Below are 12,357 nucleotides of genomic sequence, written 5' to 3' on the forward strand. Positions count from 1 at the left end.
AGGCATGAACTGGACACCCTGACCAAAGTACACAACCGTTTGATTGGTACACACTGATCATGGGGATCCAGGCACAAATGTAGAAAATGAGGAAGAGAGAGCTCTAGTTAATAAGTAATTCCTGGCCATAATGCATGTTTGAACAAACAATACGGTCTCCCAACAGTAAGGACAGTGTTTCAGCTTAAACACTCTCCAGCACAAGTATATTATTCCTTCCTCTCACCAAGAAGAAAATGAAAAACAAGACGAGTTGTCCTCCGCAAGAAGAAGAGACACGTCCTTCCAGATGTCCGGATAACAGTGCATTCAAACAACAGAAGCTACCAGCTTGGAAGCCCCAGCTGACCATTGCGACTGTGCTCTCCAGCTTCTTTCTCACAGGCGCGTTCTGCCTTTTGGTGGGAGTCTGCCTCATACTGTCTGCAAACAGCGTCAGAGAAATCCAGGTTGGTTTGGGGATAGTAGTGTTCTTGGATGTTCCACGAAGAAGAAACTGGGAAGGGAAGGAGGGAAAAGACTTTGAATTTTTGCTTCTGGCTAAGGATGATAGTAATGGCTTCATGCCTTGGACATGTGTCCAGCAACCAGTATTCCTGTGAAAATCCCCAGAGGTAGTTGGTCACTAAAAAAATCCGAGCACTGGGTGGTTAACTGGGTGGTAATAGCTGAAATATGGGTGGTAATTATTGCCACTGAATATCTGAAATGTTGTTACTTCCTGGGTTTTTGAAGGGAAATAAATTAATCCCTTTGATAGTGTTTGGTCCTAGAAGAACATACATGTTTGCTGGGGCAAAATCTTAAAATGCAGGGAGGTCTTTTGTTTAAATGCCTCCTGGAGACAAGGTTGATTAACAAGGTGAAGTTAATGGACTCCTGGTTGCTGCTGAAACTTAGCACTACACCCTGGCCGGGCCATAATGCATGTGGGGATTTGTCAAGCATTACTTGGTCAGCCAGACCAAACTGCAGAAGTATTCTTCACTCAGCACTCCTCTGCCAAGGAGCAGATGTGGAGGTTCTGCAGCAGTCATCAAAAAGCTCTAAACCAGCTTTAAACTAGGGATAAAATTTGTGAATGTTCATTGAGGCCAAGTCCTGGCTTTCTGTCTCTGTTGAATTTTAACAGCGTTTCTGGCAGTCCAGAGTCACTTAGAAAGGAGCTGCTCTGAGAAGTAAGTCCTGGAGCTCTGAGAAGTCCTGGAGCTAAACCAGTAGCTTTTTCCTGTGCGCATGTCCTTTATTGCGGTATCTCTGCTTGTTCTCTGACAGATTGATTATACAGAGAAATGCTCAGAATGTTCAAAACTCCGTGAAAATTCCTCTAATTGGAATAAGGAATGCCACTGCTCTATTAATTTCACACTAAAGGAAGGTATATTGGTAAGTGTATGTGAGAAACCAACTCAGGTTGCTTAGTACCTCCTGTTATTTATGTACCTATATGATAAAATACACTAATTCTGCTCTGTAGAGCTCCTGACTACGTTTTCTTTGTACTTTTTAAAAACATGAAATATTCAAAATTTTACACTTTTGCCTCTGCTATTTGTGTTGGTACATGTTAAAAATAATCAAGATCAGGCTACCTGTGTCCTTGGCTGGGAGATGTCTAAGGAGAAGATGGGGATGGGGGAAATGGTGTTAGATTGGAGGGGGCTTCTCTCTGTATCTCTCTCTGAGTCAGTAGCAAACCCTTGCTCTTGCCCTGGGCTTAGTTGTCACTGGGCTGCTGAGCTCTCATATGAGAAGGAAATATGAAGCTCTGACCACTTGTCATAAGCAAAGCCCTGTAGTAGGGTTATGCTGTTAATCCTCAAGGTCCTTGAAATAATTCAAGTCTAGCTATGTCATTCTGCAGTTTCATTTGGGAAAAGTATCCTTCATTTCCTGGCCTAAACTACTGGGTCATGTTGCTGAGAATGTTAAAATGCTTCATGTTCTGCCAAAGAGATCTTACTGCATAAATGATCCCTTAAAATTACTGTGCAATTTAAATTAGAAAGTCACCTTAGGATTATTCAGTATTGAAGAGGCTGTTAAAATACTCTGTAATTCTTCAGATTACACTGATGTTTGTGATGAGAAGTTTACTTAACTGAATAATTTTTTTATAGTTTAATAATCCTCTTTTTTGCCTGTGTTTGTCTGCCTAGCATTCCCCTTTTAATTACAGAACTAAACTTTCTGAAGCATTCAAATAATTGATGAGAAGCAGCCTTTTTTTCAGAAAATCTGAAGGAATAAAGAGTTAATGGGTACTTTTTGAAGTCCTCTGTGCACCTTCTTTTGTGGAAAAGTAGTGTCTTGTCTCCACAAAATTATTCATAGCCATTGCAGGTTCGTGCATCCTGAGTAAAATAATAATCAGGCATTTTTGGTGTAGGTTTCATTTGGTGATTTAAGGTATGTTTAATGTTGTGCCAAAATGCTAAAATTTTCATTTAGGGTAAAGACTAGATTCTAGCCAGTATCCTCTGAAGTGATTGCTTAGAGTGTAATTACCAACACTTAAATATGAATTGAGTACTCTCTTTCCCTCTCTTTTTTAGCAAGTAATAGGATTTCTTTTTGACTGCATGAACATGAATACTGAAGGTATTTATCCTTGATTTCTAGGGTGATGTGTTTATGTACTATGGTCTGCAAAACTTCTATCAAAACCACCGTCGATATGTGATATCAAGAAGTGATGCACAATTGCTGGGTCGAAATGTAAATGTAAGTTTTCTTCTTTATATTACAAGATCATCAGTATTTCCGTCAGGTGCATCTTTGACCATATGGAGAACTAACGAGGCGTAACTGTTAAGTTTGTTAAGATAGCTCTAGGGAATAATAAGGAGGAACATATTTTCAGTGTTTGGTCTCTGCTTTTATGATTGTTAGGACCATTATGTCTAATAAATTAATAAGAAAGGAAGATTGAGGGGATAAATAAAAGACATCAGGCCAGTGTTGCAATTCTCAAACTTGCATCTTCTAGGGATGATGATTAAAAATACATTCTCTTTTTCAAATAAATTTACAGAAAGCTTTTCCTTCTGGTGTTTTAAGTTGTCGTAGCCGGAAATGTTTTAAGCTGTGCATTTATTATAGGATTTGGGAATTAAGTTATTTTAAGTCTTTCATTTTTCCATCTGGCTTTGGAAGAGGACAAGGAGGAGGAAAAGGTTCATGGTGAAATCAGTGATCATGTAGTGTTCTGAAGCATGCAGCTTAGAGGTCTAAGGAGGAGGCTATACAATGTCACCTGCATAAGGAAGTTGGAGAATGCAGTCATTGCATTCAGTTTTATTACTTACAAATCTAAACCATGTTTTCTTCATCTTAAAAGTAGCATTTCTTAATATACACACAGGCTACACACTATCCTCTCAGTAGATATGATGACTGTGCTGTAATAACCTGTTGTTTTTATAAAATGCTTCATGTAACTCTCAAGACACTTTCCCCATACATCTGCTTCTCCAGGTGTCCAGTTCAGCTTGTTTGTTTGCATCCAGGTGCAACTGCTTTTGGCTTTTGTGCCAATCAGATACAGAGCTTTTTAGAGTTACTTGAAAACGTTTCTGTGTTTAAATCGGAAGATTTATGGCTTCTCATGAACTGGGATAGGAGAAATGTGATAAACTTGAGATGGGCCTTTGGTTTTCATGCTGTGTTTTCATACTTCAAGACTTCCCCACACAGAACTGCAGTAATATGGCTAAGCGCATCTGCTGGTCTCCACCAGTGAAGCAGTCCAGATCAAAATTAAAAAGAAGGAAAAACAAGGTGTTCTAGGGTAAACCAAGGTTTCACAGGAACATTTTTAATTGTAGCTATGTTACAGTAGGAGATCCCCAAGTGAGTTTTTGTAGTCTGAAGTTTGCAAGTCCACAGAAGACTTTGTTGAAGACCTTAAATTTACTTACTGTGATATAGAAGGTCTTCAACTGCAAACCCATTCATATGGATGTATCTCTAATGTGACCAAAAGGTACTGGAGACTCAATTATTCAGTGGCTTTTCAGAAGAAGGTATGGGAGGAGAACATTAACACCAGCAATCCAAAACAAAACCCCCAGGTTTTGTGCCTGATTTTTCTGTGATCTTGAATACAGATTCAGAAGAGCTACTGCACACCCTTCACCACCTACCGAAATGGGACACCCATGGCTCCATGTGGCGCTATTGCCAACAGCATGTTCAATGGTAAGTAGGTACCTTCCACATCTGCATACTAATTTCCAGGTAAAACTATTCCGTTACCCCAGTCCCTGAGTCCTGATATTGGAAGATCTTTCTCCTGCAAAAGTTTTTCTTTGGTGGTGCTGCTGTGCTGAATATGGGTCTGTGATTTCTCCTGTTTAGTGTCTCGCCCCTTTGAAACTGAGGAAGATTTTTCACTTATTAAGGACCTCTTCAATGTGAATATCCAACAAGACTAAGTATTTGAGTTGCTGGTGAAATAAGAAATGATGGTACAACAGATTTAGTGTGCTTCCTTGCTAAAAAATACATTCTCGTACAGTGATGGGAGAGCCCAGATTCTGCCTTCCCACAGTGGTGTGCTTAGAAGGAGGTGATGTGTTCTTCACATTGGTTTGGACCTTTTGGATCTGTGGGGTTGCAGAGAACTAGGGATTGTAAGATTTTAAAACACTGAAGATAAACCTCCCAGTGTCTGCCTTTGCATCAGTCCTTAGTGCCAAGTGTGATGAAATGTTCCAGCTGCTGGTGATGTCTGAAACCCCCCTCTGGTAGCTCATTTCTGTCCCTCTGCTGTGCTTCCCATTCACTTTTTACAGTTTAGCCCTTTGTCTAATTGCTCTCTAATCTTCTGTTGTAAAATGAGGAAGATGGCCAAGATCCTCCCATGGGAACGGTTTTTAGCCCAAGCTAGCAGGTAAGGGAGCAGTCAGACAAGCAGTTAAGTAGGCAGAACTCAGAGAATAGCAACTCCTGTTAATAAACCTGTCGCAAACAGCTGGGGACACAGTGGGGCGCACAGAATATTCACTTACTCAGAAGAGTGTGTCTGAGCCTTAAGGAGTTGTGTGAACACATGTTTTGTAGCAGGATAAAAAAAAAAAAAGGTGTGTTTTCATTGATGCTCATGCAGTTGAATTGTGTTTTTTGTGTTTCCTAAAAACCAGCCCTTCCCCATCTATATTATCTAACTATCCCTGCCTGTCATCTCATTGGCTGCCTAGGTGTTTACATAGATGGTTTTGCCTTATGTTTAACTCATCTAAATAGGAAAATATAATGGATAAAAGCAAGAGCTTTTTTTCTAGCTGAAACAGAATGGCACGGTTAAGCACAATTTTAACTAAATGTTTTTCAATTGAAGGAAGTGTTCATGTCCAAGTTGGTAGACAAGGTCTAATTAGCATAAAACTGAAGCAAAGTTTTCTCTAAAGGATCATGGATTCCTTTGACTGTGCTTTCACCTCTCCCCTATTCCCTGAAAACACATGATATACAGCAAAGCAACCAATTTAGGATAACTGTCAAAGAAATGCTCGGGAACACTAACAAGGAGAGTAAGTTCTGTAACTACCTAAAGAGCTCCAAAAGTGATTTGCAAAGAAGTTAATCACACAGGAGTTGACAGACATGCGATACTTGCACGTATTTCTACACAGGGATCCAGTAGGATTATTGATAGAAATACGTTCAGTCTTTAAAACTTCCGAAGTTCTAAGGCTCTGGAACCTTAATTCTTCTTGTGGAGTGTACAGTGCTCTGTGAACAGTCATGATAAAACCTTTCCCAGGATTTTTTTTTCTGTTTCTATTGACTGGAAAGATGCTTCAATGTGACAGTTTTTGTTATGTTAGTCATGCTGCAACTGCAATGACTGTCTTTTACTCACACGTATTACTTCTTGTATTCCCTGCAGATACTATTGATCTTTTTTACATTCTTAACTCATCTGTTATTCAAGTACCTCTGTTGAAGACTGGAAACAGTTGGTGGACAGATAAAAATGTGAAATTTCGCAATCCAGAATCGTACAATCTCTCTTCTGCATTTGCAGGTAAGAATGGTTCCAATACTATTCCTTATTTTTCAATGGCTTCCCTGCCTCCCCCCGACGTGTGAGGGTCTCGCATTCTGGGACAAATTACCTGTGGGAGAAATACCTCCTAAAGCAGGTTGGAGAAGCAGCTTTAGAGTGTAACTGAGCGCAGAAGGCAGACTTAGCCAAAATATCGCTTCTTTTTTATTTATTTTTTTTTAATCACTGACCATAGAAATTGGGAGAAAGTAATTTTGGAAGACTGAAGTTAGCACACGTCAACACCCTTCTGTATCATTTCTTGTAATGCTTAGTCTGTCCAGAGAAACAAGGATGCAGTCACTTTATTTTTTTCCTGTTGAAAACATCTGTGAAGGAGAATTGCATGTCACATCTTTCCTTCTTCATGCCTTTGCAAGATTCTTAGGCAATTATGAGACAAGTGAGGCTGCCGTTGTCACTAGCTCTTTCAAACAGCTGTTTCCTAGGGCTGTTTTCCGTGTTATGGTTGACCTGCATTGAAGTGGGACTAAAAAGCTCCCTCTTCTGGATCTGGGCAGTGCTGTGCTGGATGCAATATGCCAAGAGTTAATGATCTAAGTAGTTTTTCACCTGACAGATTCTAAATATCATAGACTGTGCCATTATGCTGCAACAAGGTGCCTTTCTGCTAGTACAGGAACAAGTTAATGTATAGAAATGAAGGCAAGGTCCTCATTATACAGAGCATGTTACTTGCTGAAAAGGCAAGAATCCAGAATAGACAGCGTTTTCATTTGTGCAAGTCACTTTGTTTTTCCTGCGCTTGAAGATTCTAATGTGTAGCAACCCCTGGGTACTGCTAAACTCTCTTCGTTCATGTTTGAGGCGACTGGAGGTGCTTGGGTGAAAAGTGTTATCTAGCATGTATAATTTTTCAATACTGGACAGAGTCTTGCATCTCTTCCATATCTCTCATTCTGTGTTTGTTGTAAGTAGGCCCAGAAATTAGTCACCAACCACTGTTTTTACTGATAATATGTCTTTCCTGGTCTCTTTTTTTTTTTTTTTTTCAGCTGCATCAAACATGTAGACTTTTTCCTTTCAATTTTCAGGTTTAGATCACAATCCAACAAAGCATTTAAACCAATATCTTCGTTTGAAATTAGCCCTCTTTTTTTTTTTTTTTTTTTCATCAGGGACAGCAAGACCTCCTTACTGGCAGAAGCCAGTATATCTGTTAGATGAGGAAGATGAAAGGAACAATGGTTATATAAATGATGACTTCATTATCTGGATGCGAGTGTCAGCCTTTGCCACGTTCAGGAATCTTTACCGTCGTGTCAAACGGATAAGGCAGTTTGCGGATGGTCTCCCAGCAGGGAATTACACTTTTCGTATTTCCTATAGTATCCTTTCATTTTATCCAAGACTATTAGATACTTATGACAAGATGTAAGTGGATGGGATTTTTATAGTTAAACAGCAAAGAAACCGAGCAGAACACCCCAAACTCAATTACTGTGAAAAGAGCTAGTTTAGAGGGTGATGAGACACTACAAGTGGGTTTTCTTTAGCCCATGCAGATGGAGTTAAGACATATTACTCAAATGGTAGCTCGTTACTTTGGATTTGACTTCTAAGGGGGCTACTTTTGGCTGGAGAGAGCACATAGGAGCTTTACACAAAGGGTAAAACTGAAGAGTGGGAACCTGAAAAGATGGTTGAGGGTGATGTTTTAGCTGAAATCTTTAATAGTGGCCTAATCAGATGTGTAGGCACCCTTACTGGGGTGCAGGCAGTGCCAGAGGTATCCTTGCCGTTGAGGGCTGTGCGGGATGTCAGTGTCAGCAGATCTCTCAGTCAGATTTGGGCCATGTGCTGACAGGAACTTTTGTGCTGGTGAAAATGCCCTCTCATGCTGAACAGCGTGAACTTTGCTGACTAAAGCACTTGTTTTGTCAGCAGGAGTTATGTGAAGATGCCTATAAATTTCTCTTCTCGCTCAGCCAATAAAGCTATGGTTTTAAATGTTGTAGAACAGTTCTATTCTGAAAGCTTCCTTGTGGAGAGATGAAAGGTAAAATAATATAACATTCTGGGTATACAACATACTGGACAGAGGTGAGCACTTCCCCTCAGTGAGAATATGTGGAGTATCATCATGATAAGCTGCCCAAAAGGCTCATTTTCAGCTGAGTTTTCATAGCAAATTTACACAATTGCAGTTACATAAATTATGAGTCTGCCATTTATAATGAAAAAAAAAAAAAAAGTACTTCCACATTCACACAGAGACTGTATCTAAAATAACTAGATTTCTTACCACCAGCTGCTTCTGGGTTTTTGGACCCAGAATAGTAGAGGCATCACAGATAAGTTAAAGGAATTTTTGCAGCAAATGCAGAACTCCAGACGCTTTATGTCTTGGAAAGGTTTTTGGAGCATTTGCTGCTACTTTTCTCCTCCTGGAAATAACCTAAACTTTGTTAGTGAAACCTTAACATCCTTCTGTCAGATTTCCCTGTTACCAAATTCAAGGGGAGGAAGCATGTGATTCTTTCAACTGTGGTATGGAGTGGAGGAAGTAACCCATTCCTGGGAATTGCCTACGTGGTTACTGGCACAGCAGCAACCCTGGCAGGTTTTGTCATAACTGCCATCCACTTAAAGCTCAGAAAAAAGAAAACATATTTTCAGAAGTAATAAGGTTCCCTGGCTTTCTGAACAAAGGCAAAGGTGTGGTGTGAACGAAGAACATGCAGCACAGACCTTTCATTCTTTCCCCTGAGCTCAGGATCTGTTTCAGTAACAGGTTTGGTGAACATAAGCAAATTGAGGGGCAGTGCCATTCCATCATCCAAAACCCAACTTGCCTGAGGCTGCATTCTTCTTAATGTATGTGTACTCCTAAATTTGTTTCCTAGGAAACTTGTAGCGATATGAGCTTCAAACAACAGATAGTCTAGTGGTTTAAAATTGCAATGGTAAGTGAATTATAAGGTAGTAATGTCTGGCCAGAATAAGGGTCCATACTCATTTCGTATTCAGCCCTTAATTCAGAGAACATTTCTCTTGACTTAAAGGAATCTTTGGGTGGGTAAAAAGTGAGATCTTGATCCAACAAAAAGCTTGAGCAGGTAGAATGTGGTGCTAAACTCTGTTTGTGGGCCATATGCGTGGGCTGAAATGGCTTGGCTTAGGTTTTATGTAGTGTTTTCAGCTATCCTGAAAAAGCAACCAGTTTAGCACAGCATATGCATCACAGTTTGATACTTGATATATGATTTAATACAGGGTGATTTTTAGGAGTTTGGTTTGTTTAAACCCACTTTATTGGTTTTATCTAGGTACTGAGACTAACCCGCAAAGCCAGAAGGCATCAAAACACTGACTGAACACATTTTTTAAATTATGATCGAATAGAAAGCTTAAATTAAAAGCTTCTTTAATGCTAAATTTTTTGGCAGAAATATCTACCTAATATAACTATTAGGACACAACTGAACTCCTACCTACCCCAACCTTCTGGGTAAAAGTTCACAAACCCTTACGTCTCTTCCCCTTTCAAGCCCCTGTTTCTGTGGTGTGGTGACTTATTGACAATAGAAAACAAAGCATCGGAAAATCTGTCAGCTTCATTTTCAGAAAGTAAACACTGCAACTCGTGAGCAGGCTTATCAATTTTCATGTTTCACATTCAAAATTTTACACATTTAGGAGTTATTTCCAGTCTCTCACAAGATGTAGGAATAGCACTGAAGAATTTAGGTCAAGTACACCATGGTACATCTGAATTTTTTAAAATAATTTTTCTGTTGCAAAAGTGTAAACGGAATAAAGCACTTTAAGTCCTTTGATCAGTATTCTGTGTGCCTTACCCTCCCCCTCCCCTGAAAAAAATATCCACACTGAAAACAAGAAAGAAATCACAAACCTAGAGCAAGAGAAGGGAATGTGGCACAGGGAGGGTGCGTGCCAAGAGCATTCATGTCTGCTTTTAGAAGTGTCTCAGGCACTTAGGAGCTTGTGACTTTTGAGAGATGGCCTCTGGTGAATCTGTTTGCAGCCACAGAAGGTATGTTTCGTTTAATCTCTGCTTTGTAATTGTGCCACCAGCAGCAGCAGGGGTGCTGCCCCAGTTCACAGCCCCAGCCTGTTAGTACAATCTCGCTCCATCACTGGTTTATGCTGACCTGCTGGGCCAAGGTGCCTGTCCCCGTCTCCTTTTCCTGGCCAGGGCCAGTCACCTCCATCAGAAAGCTGTAGAATTGGGATTCCAGTATTTAAAACCCTTGCATCTAAATCTGGCAGGAGATGTGGGAGAACCCTGCCCCTGACTGGAGTGGACAAGACAGAGCATGTAGCAGTACATTTAGCAATGCTTAAGCTCATTAGTCTAAATCACTTTTAACAATGAGACATGCTCCTAAACCTTTTAAGTCCTTTTGAAAATGTAATCCCATGCAGCCCTCTGGAAAGCCCTGATGGGAGTTGCTGCCAGAGCTGAATTTAGGATTTCTGGCACCAAACAGACCACGGGAGCTTCTTTCTTTTTTAACTTCCTTCCTTCCTTCCTTTTTTTTCTTTTTTTTTTTTTAAATCCTTCAAGAAACTGACTTTCAGGATATGATATGTCATCTGGGTGTTTAAGTCACAGTGTAATTGTCACTGATTTTATTTCTTCATGAAGTATCTGGTAAAAATGTTAGTAAGAGGAGACTGAATAATGAGGTATGTGTTTCAGTGAGTCATTGTCGTCCAGAAAAAAAACTTATTTAGAAAACACAGTGTAGCAAGCAGTGCTTACGGTTTGCCCATTATCTCCCAGAGGTTTGTGCAATAACCTCTTTTCTTGAAAAGTAAAAGTGCTTTCAAACCCCTCCATAGGGAAAACCTGTCTTTAAACAACAAACCTTCCTCTTTCTATTATTATGGAAGTTGTCTAAGTCTTTGTTTATAACCCAAAACCTCTTTCTCTTCTTGCCACAGCTTTAAATGTGTCTTGCATCTTTCTTATACCCTCTGAGCAGAGTCCTTGGAAGCTGCTGCTGGAGCTGTGGCAGCTCCTGTTGTTAACTCAGCAGCTCTGCAGTGTCTGTCCTGGCGTTCGGGATGGGGCTGGCCAGGCCAGAGCAACGGGAATGGCAGTTTTGATGAACTACTCCCAGCAGATGGAATCCGCCGTGCTCAAAAGGGTGGAAAATAAAGTTTTAGCAACCTCCCTACACTGCCTTTTGTGCCAGTGCTACAGCTATGCTGTCCGTCTGCCCCTTGGGCCAGAGCTTGCATGAATATGCCTTTTTAAGAAAATTTTGTAGATGTGTTCCTCAGTGGAACTGGAACTTATTATACTACTTATACTGGTAGTATTGTGGAATATGAAATGCTTGTTGGAGTTGTTTTATGCTGCTGCTGCTGCCTTATTCTCGTGCAGGAGAGTGTTTCTTCGAAACAGAAGTGAGAGTCCTGGCTGAAGGACTGGCCTAACATAACAGACAGTTAAAGCCGTCATTAATTGCTCCTCATTGTGCCATGTCTCAGGGGATTGTCCCCTTCTGTCAGCTGCTGAGACCAGCAGGAAGCATGATTCCAGACAAAAATCTAGTGTGATTTTTGAATTAATTTATTCTGGCCATTAGGAGATCATTAAGTCAAATTGATCAAGGGAAGCATCCTGAGATGTGGAGAGCAGAGGTATGAAGGAACCAGAGATGTTCCATTTTTGCTGAGGTACAAATTGCTGTTAAAATTCCTGGAGTGTTTCCTTGCACATTTGATCTTATAAATTAAGATTATGTGTCTTGAGTAAAGGGAAAAAAAAAAAAGCCTTTGTAAAACTCTTCAAAATTTAATTTTAATCAGTTTACCTATCAAGCATATTTCCAGCAAGAGTAAGTGGGCCTTTTTATATAAGAGGTCAACTCAGTACAAAGATGTCCCGGTTTAAGATTGCTGAATAAAATTAAGGGCTGTACGTGGAAAGTGTAAATCAACAGCACCACCATGAGTGCTACATTACTAAGGCATAGAAGGCTTCTATCCATTATTTGTAATGTTTTGGCATATTGAAATTATTAAATTATTTGAATCCCTTTCCTGCAGATGCCAGCACTTCAGAAAATAGCATAATACTAAAAATATTTTGTTTGCTTTCAGAGGAAAATGCTGGTTCCTTTGTTGCTGCTACTTAAAGCCTTGTCTTGCATCATTGCCATATAATCTGTCCTTTTGAGCTCATGGAAGTTTGCCTATTTTCTTCACTCTCAAAAAAAAAGAAGGATGCATGTCAGAAATGGGGTTTAAGTTTGGTGGACTGAAATGTATGGTATCATTGATGCTTAAAGTACTAGAAAGTGCTGCTT

The 12,357-nt window shown here is 40.0% G+C and overlaps 1 protein-coding gene across 1 annotated transcript; it reads left to right on the forward strand.

The window, feature by feature from the left end:
* Positions 1 to 126: 126 nt before the first annotated feature.
* On the forward strand, positions 127 to 9,852 carry LOC106891000 (cell cycle control protein 50C-like). The gene is made up of 7 exons (XM_014947151.1): positions 127 to 449; positions 1,276 to 1,386; positions 2,623 to 2,724; positions 4,110 to 4,200; positions 5,894 to 6,031; positions 7,192 to 7,401; positions 8,511 to 9,852. The coding sequence occupies exons 1-7, from the start codon at positions 237 to 239 to the stop codon at positions 8,696 to 8,698; spliced, it is 1,053 nt and encodes a 350-aa protein (XP_014802637.1). The 5' UTR covers positions 127 to 236; the 3' UTR covers positions 8,699 to 9,852.
* Positions 9,853 to 12,357: the final 2,505 nt, after the last annotated feature.

This window comes from Calidris pugnax, unplaced genomic scaffold, assembly GCF_001431845.1.
Source record: "Calidris pugnax isolate Ruff unplaced genomic scaffold, ASM143184v1 scaffold95, whole genome shotgun sequence".
Taxonomy (NCBI): domain Eukaryota; kingdom Metazoa; phylum Chordata; class Aves; order Charadriiformes; family Scolopacidae; genus Calidris; species Calidris pugnax.